The sequence below is a fragment of the Oncorhynchus kisutch genome, linkage group LG16, assembly GCF_002021735.2.
Source record: "Oncorhynchus kisutch isolate 150728-3 linkage group LG16, Okis_V2, whole genome shotgun sequence".
Classification (NCBI taxonomy): Eukaryota; Metazoa; Chordata; class Actinopteri; order Salmoniformes; family Salmonidae; genus Oncorhynchus; species Oncorhynchus kisutch.
The window spans coordinates 8,012,113-8,036,890 of NC_034189.2; the positions used below are offsets into that span (position 1 = coordinate 8,012,113).

Sequence of the window (24,778 nt, forward strand, 5' to 3'; positions counted from 1 at the left end):
AATTATGACAAAAAAGTACATTTTTGTTTTCATTAATTTTTACGATATACCCATTTTGACTTTGTGCGTGTGGTAATTAGTGACAACCACAAGTGTATACATCTGTACTTCCACACGGCGATGTCTCGGAAGAAAGAGAAAGAAGATTATTACCGTTTTTTCTCGGTGACAGAACCACGCACACACGAGAAGGGACACACGGAATATAAAGTCACCGCAAGGGTCGGTTTGTCAAGTCGTCTTATCTTGTATCTTAGTAGCGTCAGCCACTATGTAGCTGGTTAGCGTTAGCCATTTTAATGCATTGTTTTGACTGTCAGCAATAGTCTTGTTTATAGCTAGCTAATAGAGACTTTGTCAGGGTGTCAGGATAGACCTATACAATGAAATATATATATATATGTGTGTGTGTGTGTGTGTGTGTGTGTGTGTGTGTGTGCGCGCGCTCAATAGACAGTGGTCCAATATCTCAAGCACATCTATTAGCTAATCAATTCCAAAGGGGCATTGTTGGGAACTCGTGATTTGTTGCATGATTTCAGCATTGAACCCCCCGTGACTTGACCCCTTTGGGCAGATATAACCCCCCCCCCCCTTCTCTACACACATCCTTCTCCTCCAACTTGCCTTCTCGCTGCTGATAGTATTGTGCATGTAAATCCTCCTATCCTATGAACACCTTTAAAATTAAAAGTCATATGTTTCGGGTAAGAAGAATGCCCCTCTCCCCACCGGTGTGATTACTACCTCTTGAGGGTTTAGAGCTTGAGGTAGTCACCTCATACAAGTACTTGGGAGTATGGCTAGATGGTACACTGTCCTTCTCTCAGCACATATCAAAGATGCAGGCTAAAGTTAAATCTAGACCTGGTTTCCTCTATCGTAATCGCTCCTCTTTCACCCCAGCTGCCAAACTAACCCTGATTCAGATGACCATCCTATCCATGCTAGATTACGGAGACATCATTTATAGATCGTCAGGTAAGGGTGCTCAGGCGGCTGTTTTTTTACCATTCGGCCATCAGATTTGCCACCAATGCTCCTGATAGGACACATCACTGCACTCTATACTCCTCTGTAAGCTGGACATCTCTGTATACCCATCACAAGACCCACTGGTTGATGCTTATTTATAAAACCCTTAGGCCTCCCTCCCCCTATCTGAGATATCTACTGCAGCCCTCATCCTCCACATACAACACCCGTTCTGCCAGTCACATTCTGTTAAAGGTCCCCAAAACACACACATCCCTGGGTCTCTCCTCTTTTCAGTTCACTGCAGCTAGAGACTGGAATGTCCAGCAAAAACCACTCAAACGAGACAGTTGTATCTCTACAGTCCAAGACTCAATCATGGACACTCTTACTTACACTCGTGGCTGCTTCGTGTGATGTATTGTTGTCTCTACCTTGCCCTTTGTGCTGTTGTCTGTGCCTAATAATGTTTGTACCATGACTTGCCTAGTTAAATATAAAAACAGGAAGTTCGTACTATAAATGTATTCTATGTAAATGCGGGACACACATCACTATGTTTACTGTCGATGAATTACCCTTGTCCTTTCCTTCCACCTGTCTCTCTCCCTCTTGCTTCTTTCGCTCCTCTTCTCCCTCCATCCCTTCCTCTCTCTCTCTCTCGCTCCCTCTTTCTTCCTGTCTCTCTTCCTGTCTCTCTCTCTCTTCCTGTCTCTCTCTCTCTCTCTCTCCTCTTCCTGTCTCTATTCCGGTCTCTCTCTCTTCCTGTCTCTCCTCTCTTCCTGTATCTCTCTCTTCCTGTCTCTCTCTTCCTGTCTCTCTCTCTTCCTGTCTCTCTCTCTTCCTCTCTCTCTCTCTCTCTCTCTCTCTCTTCCTGTCTCTCTCTCTTCCTCTCTCTCTCTCTCTCTCTCTCTCTCTCTCTTCCTGTCTCTCTCTCTCTCTTCCTGTCTCTCTCTCTCTCTCTCTCTCCCTGTCTCTCTCTCTCTTCCTGTCTCTCTCTCTCTCTTCCTGTCTCTCTCTCTCTCTTCCTGTCTCTCTCTCTCTCCTCTCTTCCTGTCTTCCTGTATCTCTCTCTTCCTGTCTCTCTCTTCCTGTCTCTCTCTCTTCCTCTCTCTCTCTCTCTCTCTTCCTGTCTCTCTCTCTCTTCCTGTCTCTCTCGCTCTCTCTCTCTCTCTCTCTCTTCCTGTCTCTCTCTCTAGTTTGTCTCCAAGCGTCGTCCAGAGGACGTCAAAGAGGTGATAGTATGGAGGAGGTACAGTGAACTGAAGAAGCTATATGGAGAGCTGTCCTACACACACAGAAACCTGTTCAGGAGACAGGAGGAGTTCCCTTCGTTCCCTGGCGCTCAGCTTTTTGGTATGACCCAGTTAAAGTGATACTCCAGAACTTTTGCATCATTTCAGCTCGAGCCAAAACGGGTCTCTGTTTTTTGTGTTTTCCGTTTTCATATGATATGTTACATCCTCATTTATTTGTCTTTTCAAAAATGTTTTGTAATTCGTACAGTATGTTACGAAACCAATTCGTACAGTATGTTACGAAACCAATTCGTACAGTATGTTACGAAACCAATTCGTACAGTATGTTACGAAACCAATTCGTACAGTATGTTACGAAACCAATTCGTACAGTATGTTACGAAACCAATTCGTACAGTATGTTACGAAACCAATTCGTACAGTATGTTATGAATTTGTTGTGCTTCAGATCCCAGACTGCATCTTTTAATCAATGAATCAATCAATCAATTAGTAAATCAGTCAGTTTACTATTATTATTGTTCATCTCTCTCTCTCTCAGGTAGGTTTGATGAAGGGGTGATCGAGGAGAGGAGGAGTGCAGCTGAGGTCATGCTACTATTCACCACCAATATCCCTGCTCTCTACAACAGCCCTCAGCTTAAGGACTTCTTTAGGGTGAGAAACCTAGAAACAACCAAACATTCCCTCCGTTAGCTGGCCGTTACCGAAATGACCGGGAGGAAGAAAAATAAAACCGTCCCAAAACAACAATGCTTTTTTATTCATTGATGGAAGTGCCAGTCGTTGGAAACACAATTTGATCGTTATGTTTATCGGTCTATAGGTATCGTACGTATCCAACACAACTATCACACAACATACAGAGAGAATTCTCCTGTTGCTCCTCAGCAGGTTGCTGCTGGAGTATTTCATTTATTTAACCTTTAATTTAACCTTTAATTTAACCTTTAATTTAACCTTTAATTTAACCTTTAATTAACCTTAATTTAACATGAATTTAACCTTTAATTAACCTTAATTTAACATTAATTTAACCTTTAATTAACCTTAATTTAACATGAATTTAACCTTTAATTAACCTTTAATTTAACCTTTAATTAACCTTAATTTAACATGAATTTAACCTTTAATTAACCTTAATTTAACATGAATTTAACCTTTAATTAACATGAATTTAACCTTTAATTAACCTTTAATTAACCTTAATTTAACATGAATTTAACCTTTAATTAACCTTAATTTAACATGAATTTAACATGAATTTAACCTTAATTTAACCTTTAATTAACCTTAATTTAACATGAATTTAACCTTTAATTAACCTTAATTTAACTTTAATTTAACCTTTATTTAACCTTTAATTAACCTTTTATTTAACCAGGCAAGTCCGATAAGAACAAATTCTTATTTACAATGAGGAAAACATTGTGCTAAACCAAACATTAGGAACACCTTCCTAATATTGAGTTGCACCCCCGCCCCTCCACTTTTGCCCTCAGAACAGCCTCAGTTTGTTGGTTATGGACTCTACAAGGTGTCAAACGTTCCACAGGGATGCTGGTCCATGTTTTACTCCTAATTCTTCCCACCATCGTGTCAAGTTGGTTAGATTTCCTTTGGGTGGTGGACCATTCTTGATACACACAGGAAACTGTTGAGCGTGGAAAAACCCAGCAGCGTTGCAGTTCTTGACAGAAACCAGTGCGCCTGGCGCCTACTTACCCTGTTCAGAGGGTCACTTAAATATTTATTTACTTTCCCATTCTCCCTCTGAAGGGAACACCATCCATGTCTTGGTTTTCTCAAGGATTAAAAATCATTCTATGATTCTATGATGCTTAGAATTCCATTTTGCCATGGCAACAAAAAAACAATTTACCCCGTATTTATTTTACCACAACAATTTGTTCGTCGGACGAAATGGGATTAAAAACAACTCGTGTCGAAAGTTAACATCCGCACCCCGGTGGTGTCAACTGTGCTCATGTCTGCGTAATGAGAAAGTAGTGGGGGAAAAAATGACAACTTCTGACTATTTCTGATCTAGTGATCGATGACAAGCGAGCTCGCTGCCCAGACTTACATAATTACAAAGAGGAGATTCTCCTGATTTTAAAATGGTGCCCGACTTGAAAATAATCCAAATATACACATTGTGAGATATTTGGCGAAATAGACAGTCATGCCTATATTTCCCTATAGGAAACAACCTCAGAGTTCCATGAGTATTTGGAGAGCAGGTCTCATTGCCAACTATAGAGACGCTGCCATTGTGACATAGTACAACAACGTTCGGAAGGCGAGCTGGTGCCACAGTGCTCAACAGAACTAATAGGAGCTGGCAGGGTGAAAAATGCCCTAAAATTGTCAAATTAGTAAACTAAACTCTCTACCCATCTATCTCCCTCCCCTCGCTCCCCCTCTCTCCTCCTCCCCTCTCTCCCCCTCACCTCTCCCTCTCTCCCCCTCTCCTTACCCATCTATCTCCCTCCCCTCGCTACCTCTCTCTCCCCCTCCCCTCTCCCCATCCCTTCTCTCTCCCCTCCCCTCTCTCTACCCATCTATCTCCCTCCCCTCGCTACCCCTCCCCTCTCCCCATCCCTTCTCTCTCCCCCTCCCCTCTCTCTACCCATCTATCTCCCTCCCCTCGCTACCCCTCTCTCCCCCTCCCCTCTCCCCTAGGGTGGTGAGGTGATCAGGCCGTTAGACCCCTCTCCTCTCTCTTCCTCCACCCCCCTCCCTCCCCCCCTCATCCCCCTGCCACAGCGTCGAGGCTCAGACTGTGAACCTGCGGCGGAGGAGGAGGGGACCGAGGCCCCTATCCAACCCCAGAAGCTGGGGCTTTCACTGGGCACGGATCTAGTCGAGCCTGAGGTTGCAGCTGAGGCCTATAGTGAGATGGGGGGTTGTCCTACTCCAGTAACACCTACAGCTGAGGAGGAGGAAGAGTTAACGGACCTTCCTGATTTTCCCCGCGATCTGAAGCTAGACGACAGAGGTAGAAGAAACATAGAGAAACGCACAACACACCGAGCGATTTTTAACTTAGATATTTTTCATTTTTTAAAACAACTATTTGACAGACGTTGGTTAAATTATTTTAAAGCCATTTTCATTCTATTTTCTTCTGAAATCAATGTGCACATTGTACAGTTTCTCTAGAGATAAATCAGATCAAGCCCAAACTGTGCGATACATGTTGGGAGTTGTAATTTGTTCAGTGTAGAAATCAGCAGAAACTAAAAGTCTGCAGCTCTTTAGTCAAAAGTAGCACCCTCCTTTTCTCCTCTACTTTCTCTGCAATCAACTGGAAACTGGGGTTGAAAGCATTATGGTATAGCTTAGTGGTTAGAGCGGGTAGCTTAGTGGTTAGAGCGGGTAGCTTAGTGGTTAGAGCGGGTAGCTTAGTGGTTAGAGCGGGTAGCTTAGTGGTTAGAGCGGGTAGCTTAGTGGTTAGAGCGGGTAGCTTAGTGGTTAGAGCGGGTAGCTTAGTGGTTAGAGCGGGTAGCTTAGTGGTTAGAGCGGGTAGCCTAGTGGTTAGAGTGTTGGGCCTGGATCGAATCCCCGAGCTGACAAGGTAAAAATCTGTCATTCTGCAACCCTGAACAAGGCAGTTAACCCACTGTTCCCTAGGCGCCGTGGATGTTGATTAAGGCCCCCACCCCGCACCTCTCTGAATCAGGGGGTTAAATGCAGGAAAACACATTTCAGTGTTTACTAGGTATCCCCCCCCCCCTTTCCCTTTCCCTTTCCTAGTGATGGTGGAAAAACAATCTATACAGTAACATTTACATTTGAGTAATTTAGCAGACTCTTATTCCAATTTACAGTTAGTGCATTCACATTAAGATAGCTAGGTGAGACGACCACACCTCAGTCACATCCCAATATTATTTTATATGACCTATATGCACCTGAGTGTTGTGCTAGCACGGTATTGTGAGGTCCGTGGTAAATCCCAACCCCCTAGTACAGCATTCCTGTTTTTTCAAATCCGTGCAGATGAACGACAGGAGATGAGGAGAGGAAGCCACTTCAAGGGCTTCCTGCCAAAATGATAAAAAAGTGTCTGTCCTGTGGTGTCCCGTCTCGATGTCCTGGACATTTGCCTTGCTGTGGCTTCACTGTTGTTCGTGCTTCTCTTCCCTAGTTCTCACTCCATTCCAGCCCTGCATCCTCAGAACAGACCAATCACAGTCTCAGGAGGAGTTTGATTCGCTGTTCGATTCTGTGATGCGGGAGGAGCCTTCAGAGGAAGTACCGCCCCCTCCTCTCTCCGACAACGACCTCGCCATCTTCGACCCCTGTGCTAAAGAAGGTCAGAGGTTACGCACACACGCGCACACACACACACACACACACACACACACACACACACACACTACTACAATCAAGTGCCACCACAGATATGGCACTTTTTAAAACAACTTTTTATCCAGTTACCGGAAACAGCAACATTACAAAACCACAGCGACACGATAGGGAGATTACACTCACTCTCTATCACACTATGACACGATAGGGAGATTACACTCACTCTCTATCACACTATGACACGATAGGGAGATTACACTCACTCTCTATCACACTATGACACGATAGGGAGATTACACTCACTCTCTATCACACTATGACACGATAGGGACTGGGAAATTACACTCACTCTCTCTCACACTCTCTATCACACTATGACACGATAGGGAGATTACACTCACTCTCTATCACACTATGACACGATAGGGACTGGGAGATTACACTCACTCTCTATCACACTCTCTATCACACCATCACTCTCTCACACCATCACTCTCTCTCACACTATCACTCTATCACACTATGACACGACAGGGACTGGGAGATTACACTCACTCTCTATCACACTATCACTCTCTCACACTATCACTCTCTATCACTCTCTATCACACTATCACTCTCTATCACACTCTCTATCACACTATCACTCTCTCACACTATCACTCTCTATCACTCTCTATCACACTCTCTATCACTCTCTATCACACTATCACTCTCTATCACACTATCACTCTCTATCACACTCACTATCAAACTATCACTCTCTATCACTCTCTCTATCACACTATCACTCTCTCTATCACACTATCACTCTCTATCACACTATCACTCTCTATCACACTATCACTCTCTATCACACTATCACTCTCTATCACACTCTCACTATCTATCACACTATCTATCACACTATCACTATCTATCACACTATCACACTATCACTATCTATCACACTATCACTATCTATCACACTATCACTCTCTATCTCACTCTCTATCACTCTCTATCACACCATCACTCTCTATCACTCTCTATCTCACTATCTATCACTCTCTATCTCACTATCTATCACCCTCTATCACACCATCACTCTATCACACCATCACTCTCTATCACACCATCACTCTCTCTCACACTATCACTCTCTATCTCACTCTCTATCACTCTCTATCACACCATCACTCTCTATCACTCTCTATCTCACTATCTATCACTCTCTATCTCACTATCTATCACCCTCTATCACACCATCACTCTCTATCACACCATCACTCTCTATCACACCATCACTCTCTATCACACTATCACTCTATCACACTATCACTCTCTATCACACTATCACTCTCTATCACACTATCACTCTCTATCTCACTCTCTATCACTATCTATCACTCTCTATCACACCATCACTCTCTATCACACCATCACTCTCTATCACACCATCACTCTATATCACACCATCACTCACCATCAGTCTCTATCACACCATCACTCTCTATCACACCATCACTCTATATCACACCATCACTCTGTATCTCACCATCAGTCTCTATCACACCATCAGTCTCTATCACACCATCAGTCTCTATCACACCATCAGTCTCTATCACACCATCACTCTCTATCACACCATCACTCTCTATCACACCATCACTCACCATCAGTCTCTATCACACCATCAGTCTCTATCACACCATCAGTCTCTATCACACCATCACTCACCATCAGTCTCTATCACACCATCAGTCTCTATCACACCATCAGTCTCTATCACACCATCAGTCTCTATCACACCATCACTCACCATCAGTCTCTATCACACCATCACTCTCTATCACACCATCACTCTCTATCACACCATCACTCACCATCAGTCTCTATCACACCATCAGTCTCTATCACACCATCAGTCTCTATCACACCATCACTCACCATCAGTCTCTATCACACCATCACTCTCTATCGCACCATCACTCTGTATCACCCTTAACAGCTTCTACCCCCATAAGACTGCTGAACAAGTAGACTGCTGAACAAGTAGACTGCTGAACAAGTAGACTGCTGACCAAGTAGACTGCTGACCAAGTAGACTGCTGACCAAGTAGACTGCTGACCAAGTAGACTGCTGACCAAGTAGACTGCTGACCAAGTAGACTGCTGACCAAGTAGACTGCTGAACAATTAGACTGCTGAACAATTAGACTGCTGAACAAGTAGACTGCTGAACAAGTAGACTGCTGAACAAGTAGACTGCTGAACAAGTAGACTGCTGAACAAGTAGACTGCTGAACAATTAGACTGCTGAACAATTAGACTGCTGAACAATTAATCAGATGTCTTCCTGTTCTTTATCATTACTCATTTCTCTTGCCCAGACCAACCGAGCGCATCACACGACCAATCAGAACTTCTGTCGCTGCCCTTGACCAATCCGGACGGTGGGGAGGCGGACTATCTGAAGCAGGCAGCCAATGAGCTCACAGCTGCGATGGAAAGCGAGAAGGAGGGAGAGTACAGTACAGCCATACAAAAATACAAGACAGCTGTGGATTTACTCATCACTGGAGTTAAAGGTGAGAGGGATGATGGAGAGAGGGAGGGAGGGAGGGATAGAGTGTGGGAGGGAGAGAGGGAGGGAGGGATAGAGCGAGAGAGGGATGGAGAGAGAGAGAGAGAGAGAGGGATGGAGAGAGAGAGAGAGAGAGGGATGGGGAGAGAGAGAGAGAGAGAGGGATGGAGAGAGAGCGAGAGAGGGATGGAGAGAGGGATAGAGAGAGAGGGGTGGAGAGAGCGAGAGAGGGATGGAGAGAGAGAGAGGGATGGAGAGAGAGGGATGGAGAGAGAGAGGGATGGAGAGAGAGAGAGAGAGAGGGATGGAGAGAGGGGGATGGAGAGAGAGAGAGAGAGGGATGGAGAGAGAGGGATAGAGGGATGGAGAGAGTGATAGAGAGGGATGGAAAGAGAGCGAGAGAGAGAGGGATGGAGAGAGAGCGAGAGAATGAGGGAGGGATGGAGAGAGAGAGAGAGGGATGGAGAGAGGGATAGAGAGGGATGGAGAGAGAGAGTGATAGAGAGGGATAGAGAGGGATGGAGAGAGGGAGTGATAGAGAGGGATGGAAAGAGAGAGAGAGAGAGAGAGGGATGGAGAGAGAGCGAGAGAATGAGAGAGAGATGCTTCTCACCGGACGACAGGCTGAAGGCATTCCCATCTGAAACAGTTTGTGCATATATTATATTATGAGGAAGTTTTGTTCGTTGTTGTTGTGAGAGGGATGATGGAGAGAGAGAGAGGGAGGGATGGAGAGAGTGAGGGATAGAGAGTGAGGGATGGAGAGAGGGAGGGAGGGAGGGATAGAGAGTGAGGGATGGAGAGAGTGAGGGATGGAGAGAGAGTGAGTGAGGGAGAGAGGGAGGGATAGAGAGTGAGGGATGGAGGGAGAGAGGGAGGGATAGAGAGGGAGGGAGGGAGGGAGGGAGGGATGGAGAGAGTGAGTGATAGAGGGAGGGATAGAGAGTGAGGGATGGAGAGAGGGAGGGAGAGAGGGAGGGATAGAGAGAGTGAGTGAGTGAGGGAGTGAGTGAGGGAGGGATAGAGAGTGAGGGAGGGATGGAGAGAGAGTGAGGGAGGGATGGAGAGAGAGATGGGATGATGGATAGGGAGGGATGGAGAGCGAGAGAGGGATGGAGAAAGAATAAGGGAGGGATGGAGAGAGATAATGGAGAGAGGGATGGGGAGGGAAGGAGCGAGAGAGAGAGAGAGAGAGAGAGAGAGGGATGGAGAGAGAGCGAGAGAATGAGGGAGAGAATGAGAGAGAGATGCTTCTCACCGGAGGACAGGCTGAAGGCATTCCCATCTGAAACAGTTTGTGCATATATTATATTATGAGGAGGTTTCGTTCGTTGTTGTTTTTTTCAGCTGTTCATGCACACGGTTTTATCTCGATACAGGAGCTGGCTAGTCGAAGTCTCCGCCCATTTTTTCCTGTGATTGGTCAACAGGATTCAACGAGGCATAACTCGTTTTCATGCACATCTTATTCATTCAGAAATACCACACCAAGTTAGTCAGACTAAGAACTCCTCGGCAATAACATCAATTCGGATTATTTTGAGGAAGTGTATACTGGCTACGGCGCCACAAGCTCAACTATTTTAAGGGAGTTCAGACATTCACTTCTAGGAGCTAAACCCAGTCCTAGTAAGCAGAGTTCTGCTAGGAGCTAAACCCAGTCCTAGTAAGCAGAGTTCTGCTAGGAGCTAAACCCAGTCCTAGTAAGCAGAGTTCTGCTAGGAGCTAAACCCAGTCCTAGTAAGCAGAGTTCTGTTAGGAGCTAAACCCAGTCCTAGTAAGCAGAGTTCTGTTAGGAGCTAAACCCAGTCCTAGTATGCAGAGTTCTGTTAGGAGCTAAACCCAGTCCTAGTAAGCAGAGTTCTGTTAGGAGCTAAACCCAGTCCTAGTAAGCAGAGTTCTGTTAGGAGCTAAACCCAGTCCTAGTAAGCAGAGTTCTGTTAGGAGCTAAACCCAGTCCTAGTAAGCAGAGTTCTGCTAGGTGCTAAACCCAGTCCTAGTAAGCAGAGTTCTGCTAGGAGCTAAACCCAGTCCTAGTAAGCAGAGTTCTGTTAGGTGCTAAACCCAGTCCTAGTAAGCAGAGTTCTGTTAGGTGCTAAACCCAGTCCTAGTAAGCAGAGTTCTGCTAGGAGCTAAACCCAGTCCTAGTAAGCAGAGTTCTGCTAGGTGCTAAACCCAGTCCTAGTAAGCAGAGTTCTGCTAGGTGCTAAACCCAGTCCTAGTAAGCAGAGTTCTGTTAGGAGCTAAACCCAGTCCTAGTAAGCAGAGTTCTGCTAGGAGCTAAACCCAGTCCTAGTATGCAGAGTTCTGCTAGGAGCTAAACCCAGTCCTAGTAAGCAGAGTTCTGTTAGGAGCTAAACCCAGTCCTAGTATGCAGAGTTCTGCTAGGAGCTAAACTCAGTCCTAGTAAGCAGAGTTCTGTTAGGAGCTAAACCCAGTCCTAGTAAGCAGAGTTCTGTTAGGTGCTAAACCCAGTCCTAGTATGCAGAGTTCTGCTAGGAGCTAAACCCAGTCCTAGTAAGCAGAGTTCTGCTAGGAGCTAAACCCAGTCCTAGTAAGCAGAGTTCTGCTAGGAGCTAAACCCAGTCCTAGTAAGCAGAGTTCTGTTAGGAGCTAAACCCAGTCCTAGTATGCAGAGTTCTGTTAGGAGCTAAACCCAGTCCTAGTAAGCAGAGTTCTGCTAGGTGCTAAACCCAGTCCTAGTAAGCAGAGTTCTGCTAGGAGCTAAACCCAGTCCTAGTAAGCAGAGTTCTGTTAGGAGCTAAACCCAGTCCTAGTAAGCAGAGTTCTGCTAGGAGCTAAACCCAGTCCTAGTAAGCAGAGTTCTGTTAGGAGCTAAACCCAGTCCTAGTAAGCAGAGTTCTGTTAGGTGCTAAACCCAGTCCTAGTAAGCAGAGTTCTGTTAGGAGCTAAACCCAGTCCTAGTAAGCAGAGTTCTGTTAGGAGCTAAACCCAGTCCTAGTATGCAGAGTTCTGTTAGGAGCTAAACCCAGTCCTAGTAAGCAGAGTTCTGTTAGGAGCTAAACCCAGTCCTAGTATGCAGAGTTCTGCTAGGTGCTAAACCCAGTCCTAGTAAGCAGAGTTCTGTTAGGAGCTAAACCCAGTCCTAGTATGCAGAGTTCTGTTAGGAGCTAAACCCAGTCCTAGTAAGCAGAGTTCTGTTAGGTGCTAAACCCAGTCCTAGTAAGCAGAGTTCTGTTAGGAGCTAAACCCAGTCCTAGTAAGCAGAGTTCTGTTAGGAGCTAAACCCAGTCCTAGTATGCAGAGTTCTGCTAGGAGCTAAACCCAGTCCTAGTAAGCAGAGATCTGCTAGGTGCTAAACCCAGTCCTAGTAAGCAGAGTTCTGTTAGGAGCTAAACCCAGTCCTAGTATGCAGAGTTCTGCTAGGAGCTAAACCCAGTCCTAGTAAGCAGAGTTCTGTTAGGTGCTAAACCCAGTCCTAGTATGCAGAGTTCTGTTAGGTGCTAAACCCAGTCCTAGTATGCAGAGTTCTGCTAGGAGCTAAACCCAGTCCTAGTAAGCAGAGTTCTGTTAGGAGCTAAACCCAGTCCTAGTATGCAGAGTTCTGCTAGGAGCTAAACCCAGTCCTAGTATGCAGAGTTCTGCTAGGAGCTAAACCCAGTCCTAGTAAGCAGAGTTCTGCTAGGTGCTAAACCCAGTCCTAGTAAGCAGAGTTCTGTTAGGAGCTAAACCCAGTCCTAGTAAGCAGAGTTCTGTTAGGAGCTAAACCCAGTCCTAGTATGCAGAGTTCTGCTAGGAGCTAAACCCAGTCCTAGTATGCAGAGTTCTGTTAGGTGCTAAACCCAGTCCTAGTATGCAGAGTTCTGCTAGGAGCTAAACCCAGTCCTAGTAAGCAGAGTTCTGTTAGGAGCTAAACCCAGTCCTAGTATGCAGAGTTCTGCTAGGAGCTAAACCCAGTCCTAGTATGCAGAGTTCTGCTAGGAGCTAAACCCAGTCCTAGTAAGCAGAGTTCTGCTAGGTGCTAAACCCAGTCCTAGTAAGCAGAGTTCTGCTAGGAGCTAAACCCAGTCCTAGTAAGCAGAGTTCTGTTAGGAGCTAAACCCAGTCCTAGTATGCAGAGTTCTGCTAGGAGCTAAACCCAGTCCTAGTAAGCAGAGTTCTGCTAGGAGCTAAACCCAGTCCTAGTAAGCAGAGTTCTGCTAGGAGCTAAACCCAGTCCTAGTAAGCAGAGTTCTGTTAGGTGCTAAACCCAGTCCTAGTAAGCAGAGTTCTGTTAGGAGCTAAACCCAGTCCTAGTAAGCAGAGTTCTGTTAGGAGCTAAACCCAGTCCTAGTAAGCAGAGTTCTGTTAGGTGCTAAACCCAGTCCTAGTAAGCAGAGTTCTGCTAGGAGCTAAACCCAGTCCTAGTAAGCAGAGTTCTGCTAGGAGCTAAACCCAGTCCTAGTAAGCAGAGTTCTGTTAGGAGCTAAACCCAGTCCTAGTAAGCAGAGTTCTGCTAGGAGCTAAACCCAGTCCTAGTAAGCAGAGTTCTGCTAGGAGCTAAACCCAGTCCTAGTAAGCAGAGTTCTGCTAGGTGCTAAACCCAGTCCTAGTAAGCAGAGTTCTGCTAGGAGCTAAACCCAGTCCTAGTATACAGAGTTCTGCTAGGTGCTAAACCCAGTCCTAGTAAGCAGAGTTCTGCTAGGAGCTAAACCCAGTCCTAGTAAGCAGAGTTCTGCTAGGAGCTAAACCCAGTCCTAGTAAGCAGAGTTCTGTTAGGAGCTAAACCCAGTCCTAGTAAGCAGAGTTCTGTTAGGAGCTAAACCCAGTCCTAGTATGCAGAGTTCTGTTAGGAGCTAAACCCAGTCCTAGTAAGCAGAGTTCTGCTAGGTGCTAAACCCAGTCCTAGTATGCAGAGTTCTGCTAGGAGCTAAACCCAGTCCTAGTAAGCAGAGTTCTGTTAGGAGCTAAACCCAGTCCTAGTAAGCAGAGTTCTGCTAGGAGCTAAACCCAGTCCTAGTAAGCAGAGTTCTGTTAGGAGCTAAACCCAGTCCTAGTAAGCAGAGTTCTGTTAGGAGCTAAACCCAGTCCTAGTAAGCAGAGTTCTGTTAGGAGCTAAACCCAGTCCTAGTAAGCAGAGTTCTGTTAGGAGCTAAACCCAGTCCTAGTATGCAGAGTTCTGTTAGGAGCTAAACCCAGTCCTAGTAAGCAGAGTTCTGTTAGGAGCTAAACCCAGTCCTAGTATGCAGAGTTCTGCTAGGTGCTAAACCCAGTCCTAGTAAGCAGAGTTCTGTTAGGAGCTAAACCCAGTCCTAGTATGCAGAGTTCTGTTAGGAGCTAAACCCAGTCCTAGTAAGCAGAGTTCTGTTAGGTGCTAAACCCAGTCCTAGTAAGCAGAGTTCTGTTAGGAGCTAAACCCAGTCCTAGTAAGCAGAGTTCTGTTAGGAGCTAAACCCAGTCCTAGTATGCAGAGTTCTGCTAGGAGCTAAACCCAGTCCTAGTAAGCAGAGATCTGCTAGGTGCTAAACCCAGTCCTAGTAAGCAGAGTTCTGTTAGGAGCTAAACCCAGTCCTAGTATGCAGAGTTCTGCTAGGAGCTAAACCCAGTCCTAGTAAGCAGAGTTCTGTTAGGTGCTAAACCCAGTCCTAGTATGCAGAGTTCTGTTAGGTGCTAAACCCAGTCCTAGTATGCAGAGTTCTGCTAGGAGCTAAACCCAGTCCTAGTAAGCAGAGTTCTGTTAGGAGCTAAACCCAGTCCTAGTATGCAGAGTTCTGCTAGGAGCTAAACCCAGTCCTAGTATGCAGAGTTCTGCTAGGAGCTAAACCCAGTCCTAGTAAGCAGAGTTCTGCTAGGTGCTAAACCCAGTCCTAGTAAGCAGAGTTCTGTTAGGAGCTAAACCCAGTCCTAGTAAGCAGAGTTCTGTTAGGAGCTAAACCCAGTCCTAGTATGCAGAGTTCTGCTAGGAGCTAAACCCAGTCCTAGTATGCAGAGTTCTGTTAGGTGCTAAACCCAGTCCTAGTATGCAGAGTTCTGCTAGGAGCTAAACCCAGTCCTAGTAAGCAGAGTTCTGTTAGGAGCTAAACCCAGTCCTAGTATGCAGAGTTCTGCTAGGAGCTAAACCCAGTCCTAGTATGCAGAGTTCTGCTAGGAGCTAAACCCAGTCCTAGTAAGCAGAGTTCTGCTAGGTGCTAAACCCAGTCCTAGTAAGCAGAGTTCTGCTAGGAGCTAAACCCAGTCCTAGTAAGCAGAGTTCTGTTAGGAGCTAAACCCAGTCCTAGTATGCAGAGTTCTGCTAGGAGCTAAACCCAGTCCTAGTAAGCAGAGTTCTGCTAGGAGCTAAACCCAGTCCTAGTAAGCAGAGTTCTGCTAGGAGCTAAACCCAGTCCTAGTAAGCAGAGTTCTGTTAGGTGCTAAACCCAGTCCTAGTAAGCAGAGTTCTGTTAGGAGCTAAACCCAGTCCTAGTAAGCAGAGTTCTGTTAGGAGCTAAACCCAGTCCTAGTAAGCAGAGTTCTGTTAGGTGCTAAACCCAGTCCTAGTAAGCAGAGTTCTGCTAGGAGCTAAACCCAGTCCTAGTAAGCAGAGTTCTGCTAGGAGCTAAACCCAGTCCTAGTAAGCAGAGTTCTGTTAGGAGCTAAACCCAGTCCTAGTAAGCAGAGTTCTGCTAGGAGCTAAACCCAGTCCTAGTAAGCAGAGTTCTGCTAGGAGCTAAACCCAGTCCTAGTAAGCAGAGTTCTGCTAGGAGCTAAACCCAGTCATATTAAGCAGAGTTCTGTTAGGAGCCAAACCCAGTCCTAGTAAGCAGAGTTCTGTTAGGAGCTAAACCCAGTCCTAGTAAGCAGAGTTCTGTTAGGAGCTAAACCCAGTCCTAGTATGCAGAGTTCTGCTAGGTGCTAAACCCAGTCCTAGTATGCAGAGTTCTGCTAGGAGCTAAACCCAGTCCTAGTAAGCAGAGTACTGCTAGGTGCTAAACCCAGTCCTAGTAAGCAGAGTTCTGTTAGGAGCTAAATCCAGTCCTAGTAAGCAGAGTTCTGTTAGGAGCTAAACCCAGTCCTAGTATGCAGAGTTCTGCTAGGAGCTAAACCCAGTCCTAGTATGCAGAGTTCTGTTAGGTGCTAAACCCAGTCCTAGTATGCAGAGTTCTGCTAGGAGCTAAACCCAGTCCTAGTAAGCAGAGTTCTGTTAGGAGCTAAACCCAGTCCTAGTATGCAGAGTTCTGCTAGGAGCTAAACCCAGTCCTAGTATGCAGAGTTCTGCTAGGAGCTAAACCCAGTCCTAGTAAGCAGAGTTCTGCTAGGTGCTAAACCCAGTCCTAGTAAGCAGAGTTCTGCTAGGAGCTAAACCCAGTCCTAGTAAGCAGAGTTCTGTTAGGAGCTAAACCCAGTCCTAGTAAGCAGAGTTCTGTTAGGTGCTAAACCCAGTCCTAGTAAGCAGAGTTCTGCTAGGAGCTAAACCCAGTCCTAGTAAGCACAGTTCTGTTAGGTGCTAAACCCAGTCCTAGTAAGCAGAGTTCTGCTAGGAGCTAAACCCAGTCCTAGTAAGCAGAGTTCTGCTAGGAGCTAAACCCAGTCCTAGTAAGCAGAGTTCTGCTAGGAGCTAAACCCAGTCCTAGTAAGCAGAGTTCTGCTAGGTGCTAAACCCAGTCCTAGTAAGCAGAGTTCTGCTAGGAGCTAAACCCAGTCCTAGTATGCAGAGTTCTGCTAGGTGCTAAACCCAGTCCTAGTAAGCAGAGTTCTGCTAGGAGCTAAACCCAGTCCTAGTAAGCAGAGTTCTGCTAGGAGCTAAACCCAGTCCTAGTAAGCAGAGTTCTGTTAGGAGCTAAACCCAGTCCTAGTAAGCAGAGTTCTGTTAGGAGCTAAACCCAGTCCTAGTAAGCAGAGTTCTGTTAGGAGCTAAACCCAGTCCTAGTATGCAGAGTTCTGCTAGGTGCTAAACCCAGTCCTAGTAAGCAGAGTTCTGCTAGGAGCTAAACCCAGGCCTAGTAAGCAGAGTTCTGCTAGGAGCTAAACCCAGTCCTAGTAAGCAGAGTTCTGCTAGGAGCTAAACCCAGTCCTAGTAAGCAGAGTTCTGTTAGGAGCTAAACCCAGTCCTAGTAAGCAGAGTTCTGTTAGGAGCTAAACCCAGTCCTAGTAAGCAGAGTTCTGTTAGGAGCTAAACCCAGTCCTAATAAGCAGAGTTCTGTTAGGAGCTAAACCCAGTCCTAGTATGCAGAGTTCTGCTAGGTGCTAAACCCAGTCATAGTAAGCAGAGTTCTGCTAGGAGCTAAACCCAGTCCTAGTAAGCAGAGTTCTGTTAGGTACTAAACCCAGTCCTAGTAAGCAGAGTTCTGTTAGGAGCTAAACCCAGTCCTAGTAAGCAGAGTTCTGTTAGGAGCTAAACCCAGTCCTAGTAAGCAGAGTTCTGTTAGGTGCTAAACCCAGTCCTAGTAAGCAGAGTTCTGCTAGGAGCTAAACCCAGTCCTAGTAAGCAGAGTTCTGCTAGGAGCTAAACCCAGTCCTAGTAAGCAGAGTTCTGTTAGGAGCTAAACCCAGTCCTAGTAAGCAGAGTTCTGCTAGGAGCTAAACCCAGTCCTAGTAAGCAGAGTTCTGCTAGGAGCTAAACCCAGTCCTAGTAAGCAGAGTTCTGCTAGGTGCTAAACCCAGTCCTAGTAAGCAGAGTTCTGCTAGGAGCTAAACCCAGTCCTAGTATACAGAGTTCTGCTAGGTGCTAAACCCAGTCCTAGTAAGCAGAGTTCTGCTAGGAGCTAAACCCAGTCCTAGTAAGCAGAGTTCTGCTAGGAGCTAAACCCAGTCCTAGTAAGCAGAGTTCTGTTAGGAGCTAAACCCAGTCCTAGTAAGCAGAGTTCTGTTAGGAGCTAAACCCAGTCCTAGTAAGCAGAGTTCTGTTAGGAGCTAAACCCAGTCCTAGTATGCAGAGTTCTGCTAGGTGCTAAACCCAGTCCTAGTAAGCAGAGTTCTGCTAGGAGCTAAACCCAGTCCTAGTAAGCAGAGTTCTGCTAGGAGCTAAACCCAGTCCTAGTAAGCAGAGTTCTGCTAGGAGCTAAACCCAGTCCTAGTAAGCAGAGTTCTGCTAGGAGCTAAACCCAGTCATAGTAAGCAGAGTTCTGTTAGGAGCTAAACCCAGTCCTAGTAAGCAGAGTTCTGTTAGGAGCTAAACCCAGTCCTAGTAAGCAGAGTTCTGTTAGGAGCTAAACCCAGTCCTAGTATGCAGAGTTCTGCTAGGTGCTAAACCCAGTCCTAGTATGCAGAGTTCTGCTAGGAGCTAAACCCAGTCCTAGTAAGCAGAGTACTGCTAGGTGCTAAACCCAGTCCTAGTAAGCAGAGTTCTGTTAGGAGCTAAACCCAGTCCTAGTAAGCAGAGTTCTGTTAGGAGCTAAACCCAGTCCTAGTATGCAGAGTTCTGCTAGGAGCTAAACCCAGTCCTAGTATGCAGAGTTCTGTTAGGTGCTAAACCCAGTCCTAGTATGCAGAGTTCTGCTAGGAGCTAAACCCAGTCCTAGTAAGCAGAGTTCTGTTAGGTGCTAAACCCAGTCCTAGTAAGCAGAGTTCTGCTAGGAGCTAAACCCAGTCCTAGTAAGCAGAGTTCTGCTAGGAGCTAAACCCAGTCCTAGTAAGCAGAGTTCTGTTAGGAGCTAAACCCAGTCCTAGTAAGCAGAGTTCTGCTAGGAGCTAAACCCAGTCCTAGTAAGCAGAGTTCTGCTAGGAGCTAAACCCAGTCCTAGTAAGCAGAGTTCTGTTAGGTGCTAAACCCAGTCCTAGTAAGCAGAGTTCTGCTAGGAGCTAAACCCAGTCCTAGTAAGCAGAGTTCTGTTAGGTGCTAAACCCAGTCCTAGTAAGCAGAGTTCTGCTAGGAGCTAAACCCAGTCCTAGTAAGCAGAGTTCTGCTAGGAGCTAAACCCAGTCCTAGTAAGCAGAGTTCTGCTAGGAGCTAAACCCAGTCCTAGTAAGCAGAGTTCTGCTAGGTGCTAAACCCAGTCCTAGTAAGCAGAGTTCTGCTAGGAGCTAAACCCAGTCCTAGTATGCAGAGTTCTGCTAGGTGCTAAACCCAGTCCTAGTAAGCAGAGTTCTGCTAGGAGCTAAACCCAGTCCTAGTAAGCAGAGTTCTGCTAGGAGCTAAACCCAGTCCTAGTAAGCAGAGTTCTGTTAGGAGCTAAACCCAGTCCTAGTAAGCAGAGTTCTGTTAGGAGCTAAACCCAGTCCTAGTAAGCAGAGTTCTGTTAGGAGCTAAACCCAGTCCTAGTATGCAGAGTTCTGCTAGGTGCTAAACCCAGTCCTAGTAAGCAGAGTTCTGCTAGGAGCTAAACCCAGTCCTAGTAAGCAGAGTTCTGCTAGGAGCTAAACCCAGTCCTAGTAAGCAGAGTTCTGCTAGGAGCTAAACCCAGTCCTAGTAAGCAGAGTTCTGTTAGGAGCTAAACCCAGTCCTAGTAAGCAGAGTTCTGTTAGGAGCTAAACCCAGTCCTAGTAAGCAGAGTTCTGTTAGGAGCTAAACCCAGTCCTAGTAAGCAGAGTTCTGTTAGGAGCTAAACCCAGTCCTAGTAAGCAGAGTTCTGCTAGGAGCTAAACCCAGTCCTAGTATGCAGAGTTCTGCTAGGTGCTAAACCCAGTCCTAGTAAGCAGAGTTCTGCTAGGAGCTAAACCCAGTCCTAGTAAGCAGAGTTCTGCTAGGAGCTAAACCCAGTCCTAGTAAGCAGAGTTCTGCTAGGAGCTAACCCAGTCCTAGTAAGCAGAGTTCTGCTAGGAGCTAAACCCAGTCATATTAAGCAGAGTTCTGTTAGGAGCCAAACCCAGTCCTAGTAAGCAGAGTTCTGTTAGGAGCTAAACCCAGTCCTAGTAAGCAGAGTTCTGTTAGGAGCTAAACCCAGTCCTAGTATGCAGAGTTCTGCTAGGTGCTAAACCCAGTCCTAGTATGCAGAGTTCTGCTAGGAGCTAAACCCAGTCCTAGTAAGCAGAGTACTGCTAGGTGCTAAACCCAGTCCTAGTAAGCAGAGTTCTGTTAGGAGCTAAATCCAGTCCTAGTAAGCAGAGTTCTGTTAGGAGCTAAACCCAGTCCTAGTATGCAGAGTTCTGCTAGGAGCTAAACCCAGTCCTAGTATGCAGAGTTCTGTTAGGTGCTAAACCCAGTCCTAGTATGCAGAGTTCTGCTAGGAGCTAAACCCAGTCCTAGTAAGCAGAGTTCTGTTAGGAGCTAAACCCAGTCCTAGTATGCAGAGTTCTGCTAGGAGCTAAACCCAGTCCTAGTATGCAGAGTTCTGCTAGGAGCTAAACCCAGTCCTAGTAAGCAGAGTTCTGCTAGGTGCTAAACCCAGTCCTAGTAAGCAGAGTTCTGCTAGGAGCTAAACCCAGTCCTAGTAAGCAGAGTTCTGTTAGGAGCTAAACCCAGTCCTAGTAAGCAGAGTTCTGTTAGGTGCTAAACCCAGTCCTAGTAAGCAGAGTTCTGCTAGGAGCTAAACCCAGTCCTAGTAAGCACAGTTCTGTTAGGTGCTAAACCCAGTCCTAGTAAGCAGAGTTCTGCTAGGAGCTAAACCCAGTCCTAGTAAGCAGAGTTCTGCTAGGAGCTAAACCCAGTCCTAGTAAGCAGAGTTCTGCTAGGAGCTAAACCCAGTCCTAGTAAGCAGAGTTCTGCTAGGTGCTAAACCCAGTCCTAGTAAGCAGAGTTCTGCTAGGAGCTAAACCCAGTCCTAGTATGCAGAGTTCTGCTAGGTGCTAAACCCAGTCCTAGTAAGCAGAGTTCTGCTAGGAGCTAAACCCAGTCCTAGTAAGCAGAGTTCTGCTAGGAGCTAAACCCAGTCCTAGTAAGCAGAGTTCTGTTAGGAGCTAAACCCAGTCCTAGTAAGCAGAGTTCTGTTAGGAGCTAAACCCAGTCCTAGTAAGCAGAGTTCTGTTAGGAGCTAAACCCAGTCCTAGTATGCAGAGTTCTGCTAGGTGCTAAACCCAGTCCTAGTAAGCAGAGTTCTGCTAGGAGCTAAACCCAGGCCTAGTAAGCAGAGTTCTGCTAGGAGCTAAACCCAGTCCTAGTAAGCAGAGTTCTGCTAGGAGCTAAACCCAGTCCTAGTAAGCAGAGTTCTGTTAGGAGCTAAACCCAGTCCTAGTAAGCAGAGTTCTGTTAGGAGCTAAACCCAGTCCTAGTAAGCAGAGTTCTGTTAGGAGCTAAACCCAGTCCTAATAAGCAGAGTTCTGTTAGGAGCTAAACCCAGTCCTAGTATGCAGAGTTCTGCTAGGTGCTAAACCCAGTCATAGTAAGCAGAGTTCTGCTAGGAGCTAAACCCAGTCCTAGTAAGCAGAGTTCTGTTAGGTACTAAACCCAGTCCTAGTAAGCAGAGTTCTGTTAGGAGCTAAACCCAGTCCTAGTAAGCAGAGTTCTGTTAGGAGCTAAACCCAGTCCTAGTAAGCAGAGTTCTGTTAGGTGCTAAACCCAGTCCTAGTAAGCAGAGTTCTGCTAGGAGCTAAACCCAGTCCTAGTAAGCAGAGTTCTGCTAGGAGCTAAACCCAGTCCTAGTAAGCAGAGTTCTGTTAGGAGCTAAACCCAGTCCTAGTAAGCAGAGTTCTGCTAGGAGCTAAACCCAGTCCTAGTAAGCAGAGTTCTGCTAGGAGCTAAACCCAGTCCTAGTAAGCAGAGTTCTGCTAGGTGCTAAACCCAGTCCTAGTAAGCAGAGTTCTGCTAGGAGCTAAACCCAGTCCTAGTATACAGAGTTCTGCTAGGTGCTAAACCCAGTCCTAGTAAGCAGAGTTCTGCTAGGAGCTAAACCCAGTCCTAGTAAGCAGAGTTCTGCTAGGAGCTAAACCCAGTCCTAGTAAGCAGAGTTCTGTTAGGAGCTAAACCCAGTCCTAGTAAGCAGAGTTCTGTTAGGAGCTAAACCCAGTCCTAGTAAGCAGAGTTCTGTTAGGAGCTAAACCCAGTCCTAGTATGCAGAGTTCTGCTAGGTGCTAAACCCAGTCCTAGTAAGCAGAGTTCTGCTAGGAGCTAAACCCAGTCCTAGTAAGCAGAGTTCTGCTAGGAGCTAAACCCAGTCCTAGTAAGCAGAGTTCTGCTAGGAGCTAAACCCAGTCCTAGTAAGCAGAGTTCTGCTAGGAGCTAAACCCAGTCATAGTAAGCAGAGTTCTGTTAGGAGCTAAACCCAGTCCTAGTAAGCAGAGTTCTGTTAGGAGCTAAACCCAGTCCTAGTAAGCAGAGTTCTGTTAGGAGCTAAACCCAGTCCTAGTATGCAGAGTTCTGCTAGGTGCTAAACCCAGTCCTAGTATGCAGAGTTCTGCTAGGAGCTAAACCCAGTCCTAGTAAGCAGAGTACTGCTAGGTGCTAAACCCAGTCCTAGTAAGCAGAGTTCTGTTAGGAGCTAAACCCAGTCCTAGTAAGCAGAGTTCTGTTAGGAGCTAAACCCAGTCCTAGTATGCAGAGTTCTGCTAGGAGCTAAACCCAGTCCTAGTATGCAGAGTTCTGTTAGGTGCTAAACCCAGTCCTAGTATGCAGAGTTCTGCTAGGAGCTAAACCCAGTCCTAGTAAGCAGAGTTCTGTTAGGTGCTAAACCCAGTCCTAGTAAGCAGAGTTCTGCTAGGAGCTAAACCCAGTCCTAGTAAGCAGAGTTCTGCTAGGAGCTAAACCCAGTCCTAGTAAGCAGAGTTCTGTTAGGAGCTAAACCCAGTCCTAGTAAGCAGAGTTCTGCTAGGAGCTAAACCCAGTCCTAGTAAGCAGAGTTCTGCTAGGAGCTAAACCCAGTCCTAGTAAGCAGAGTTCTGTTAGGTGCTAAACCCAGTCCTAGTAAGCAGAGTTCTGCTAGGAGCTAAACCCAGTCCTAGTAAGCAGAGTTCTGTTAGGTGCTAAACCCAGTCCTAGTAAGCAGAGTTCTGCTAGGAGCTAAACCCAGTCCTAGTAAGCAGAGTTCTGCTAGGAGCTAAACCCAGTCCTAGTAAGCAGAGTTCTGCTAGGAGCTAAACCCAGTCCTAGTAAGCAGAGTTCTGCTAGGTGCTAAACCCAGTCCTAGTAAGCAGAGTTCTGCTAGGAGCTAAACCCAGTCCTAGTATGCAGAGTTCTGCTAGGTGCTAAACCCAGTCCTAGTAAGCAGAGTTCTGCTAGGAGCTAAACCCAGTCCTAGTAAGCAGAGTTCTGCTAGGAGCTAAACCCAGTCCTAGTAAGCAGAGTTCTGTTAGGAGCTAAACCCAGTCCTAGTAAGCAGAGTTCTGTTAGGAGCTAAACCCAGTCCTAGTAAGCAGAGTTCTGTTAGGAGCTAAACCCAGTCCTAGTATGCAGAGTTCTGCTAGGTGCTAAACCCAGTCCTAGTAAGCAGAGTTCTGCTAGGAGCTAAACCCAGTCCTAGTAAGCAGAGTTCTGCTAGGAGCTAAACCCAGTCCTAGTAAGCAGAGTTCTGCTAGGAGCTAAACCCAGTCCTAGTAAGCAGAGTTCTGTTAGGAGCTAAACCCAGTCCTAGTAAGCAGAGTTCTGTTAGGAGCTAAACCCAGTCCTAGTAAGCAGAGTTCTGTTAGGAGCTAAACCCAGTCCTAGTAAGCAGAGTTCTGTTAGGAGCTAAACCCAGTCCTAGTATGCAGAGTTCTGCTAGGTGCTAAACCCAGTCCTAGTAAGCAGAGTTCTGCTAGGAGCTAAACCCAGTCCTAGTAAGCAGAGTTCTGCTAGGAGCTAAACCCAGTCCTAGTAAGCAGAGTTCTGCTAGGAGCTAAACCCAGTCCTAGTAAGCAGAGTTCTGTTAGGAGCTAAACCCAGTCCTAGTAAGCAGTTCTGTTAGGAGCTAAACCCAGTCCTAGTAAGCAGAGTTCTGTTAGGAGCTAAACCCAGTCCTAGTAAGCAGAGTTCTGTTAGGAGCTAAACCCAGTCCTAGTAAGCAGAGTTCTGTTAGGAGCTAAACCCAGTCCTAGTATGCAGAGTTCTGCTAGGAGCTAAACCCAGTCCTAGTAAGCAGAGTTCTGCTAGGAGCTAAACCCAGTCCTAGTAAGCAGAGTTCTGCTAGGAGCTAAACCCAGTCCTAGTAAGCAGAGTTCTGTTAGGAGCTAAACCCAGTCCTAGTAAGCAGAGCTCTGTTAGGAGCTAAACCCAGTCCTAGTAAGCAGAGTTCTGTTAGGTGCTAAACCCAGTCCTAGAGAGGAAGAGTTCTGTTAGAGCTAAACCCAGTCCTAGGTAAGGAGAGGGGGGAGGACCTTCCCTCTCCTATTAAGCAGAGTTCTGCTAGGAGCTAAACCCAGTCCTAGTAAGCAGAGTTCTGCTAGGAGCTAAACCCAGTCCTAGTAAGCAGAGTTCTGTTAGGAGCTAAACCCAGTCCTAGTAAGCAGAGTTCTGTTAGGAGCTAAACCCAGTCCTAGTAAGCAGAGTTCTGTTAGGAGCTAAACCCAGTCCTAGTAAGCAGAGTTCTGCTAGGAGCTAAACCCAGTCCTAGTAAGCAGAGTTCTGCTAGGAGCTAAACCCAGTCCTAGTAAGCAGAGTTCTGCTAGGAGCTAAACCCAGTCCTAGTAAGCAGAGTTCTGCTAGGAGCTAAACCCAGTCCTAGTAAGCAGAGTTCTGCTAGGAGCTAAACCCAGTCCTAGTAAGCAGAGTTCTGCTAGGAGCTAAACCCAGTCCTAGTAAGCAGAGTATGTTAGGAGCTAAACCCAGTCCTAGTAAGCAGAGTTCTGTTAGGACTAAACCCAGTCCTAGTAAGCAGAGTTCTGCTAGGAGCTAAACCCAGTCCTAGTAAGCAGAGTTCTGCTAGGAGCTAAACCCAGTCCTAGTAAGCAGAGTTCTGCT

General features: G+C 46.4%; 1 protein-coding gene across 1 annotated transcript in view; it reads left to right on the forward strand.

Moving 5' to 3' along the window:
* snx15 (sorting nexin 15) overlaps positions 1-24,778 on the forward strand; it is a 26,128-nt gene continuing 1,350 nt past the window's right edge. Inside the window, exons 1-6 of the mRNA XM_031791694.1 lie at positions 1-222; positions 2,175-2,331; positions 2,776-2,891; positions 4,920-5,235; positions 6,388-6,555; positions 8,924-9,121. Of these exons, the coding sequence (XP_031647554.1) occupies positions 121-222; positions 2,175-2,331; positions 2,776-2,891; positions 4,920-5,235; positions 6,388-6,555; positions 8,924-9,121 (1,057 nt within the window). The 5' untranslated portion in view covers positions 1-120. The remainder of the gene's footprint in view (positions 223-2,174; positions 2,332-2,775; positions 2,892-4,919; positions 5,236-6,387; positions 6,556-8,923; positions 9,122-24,778) is intronic.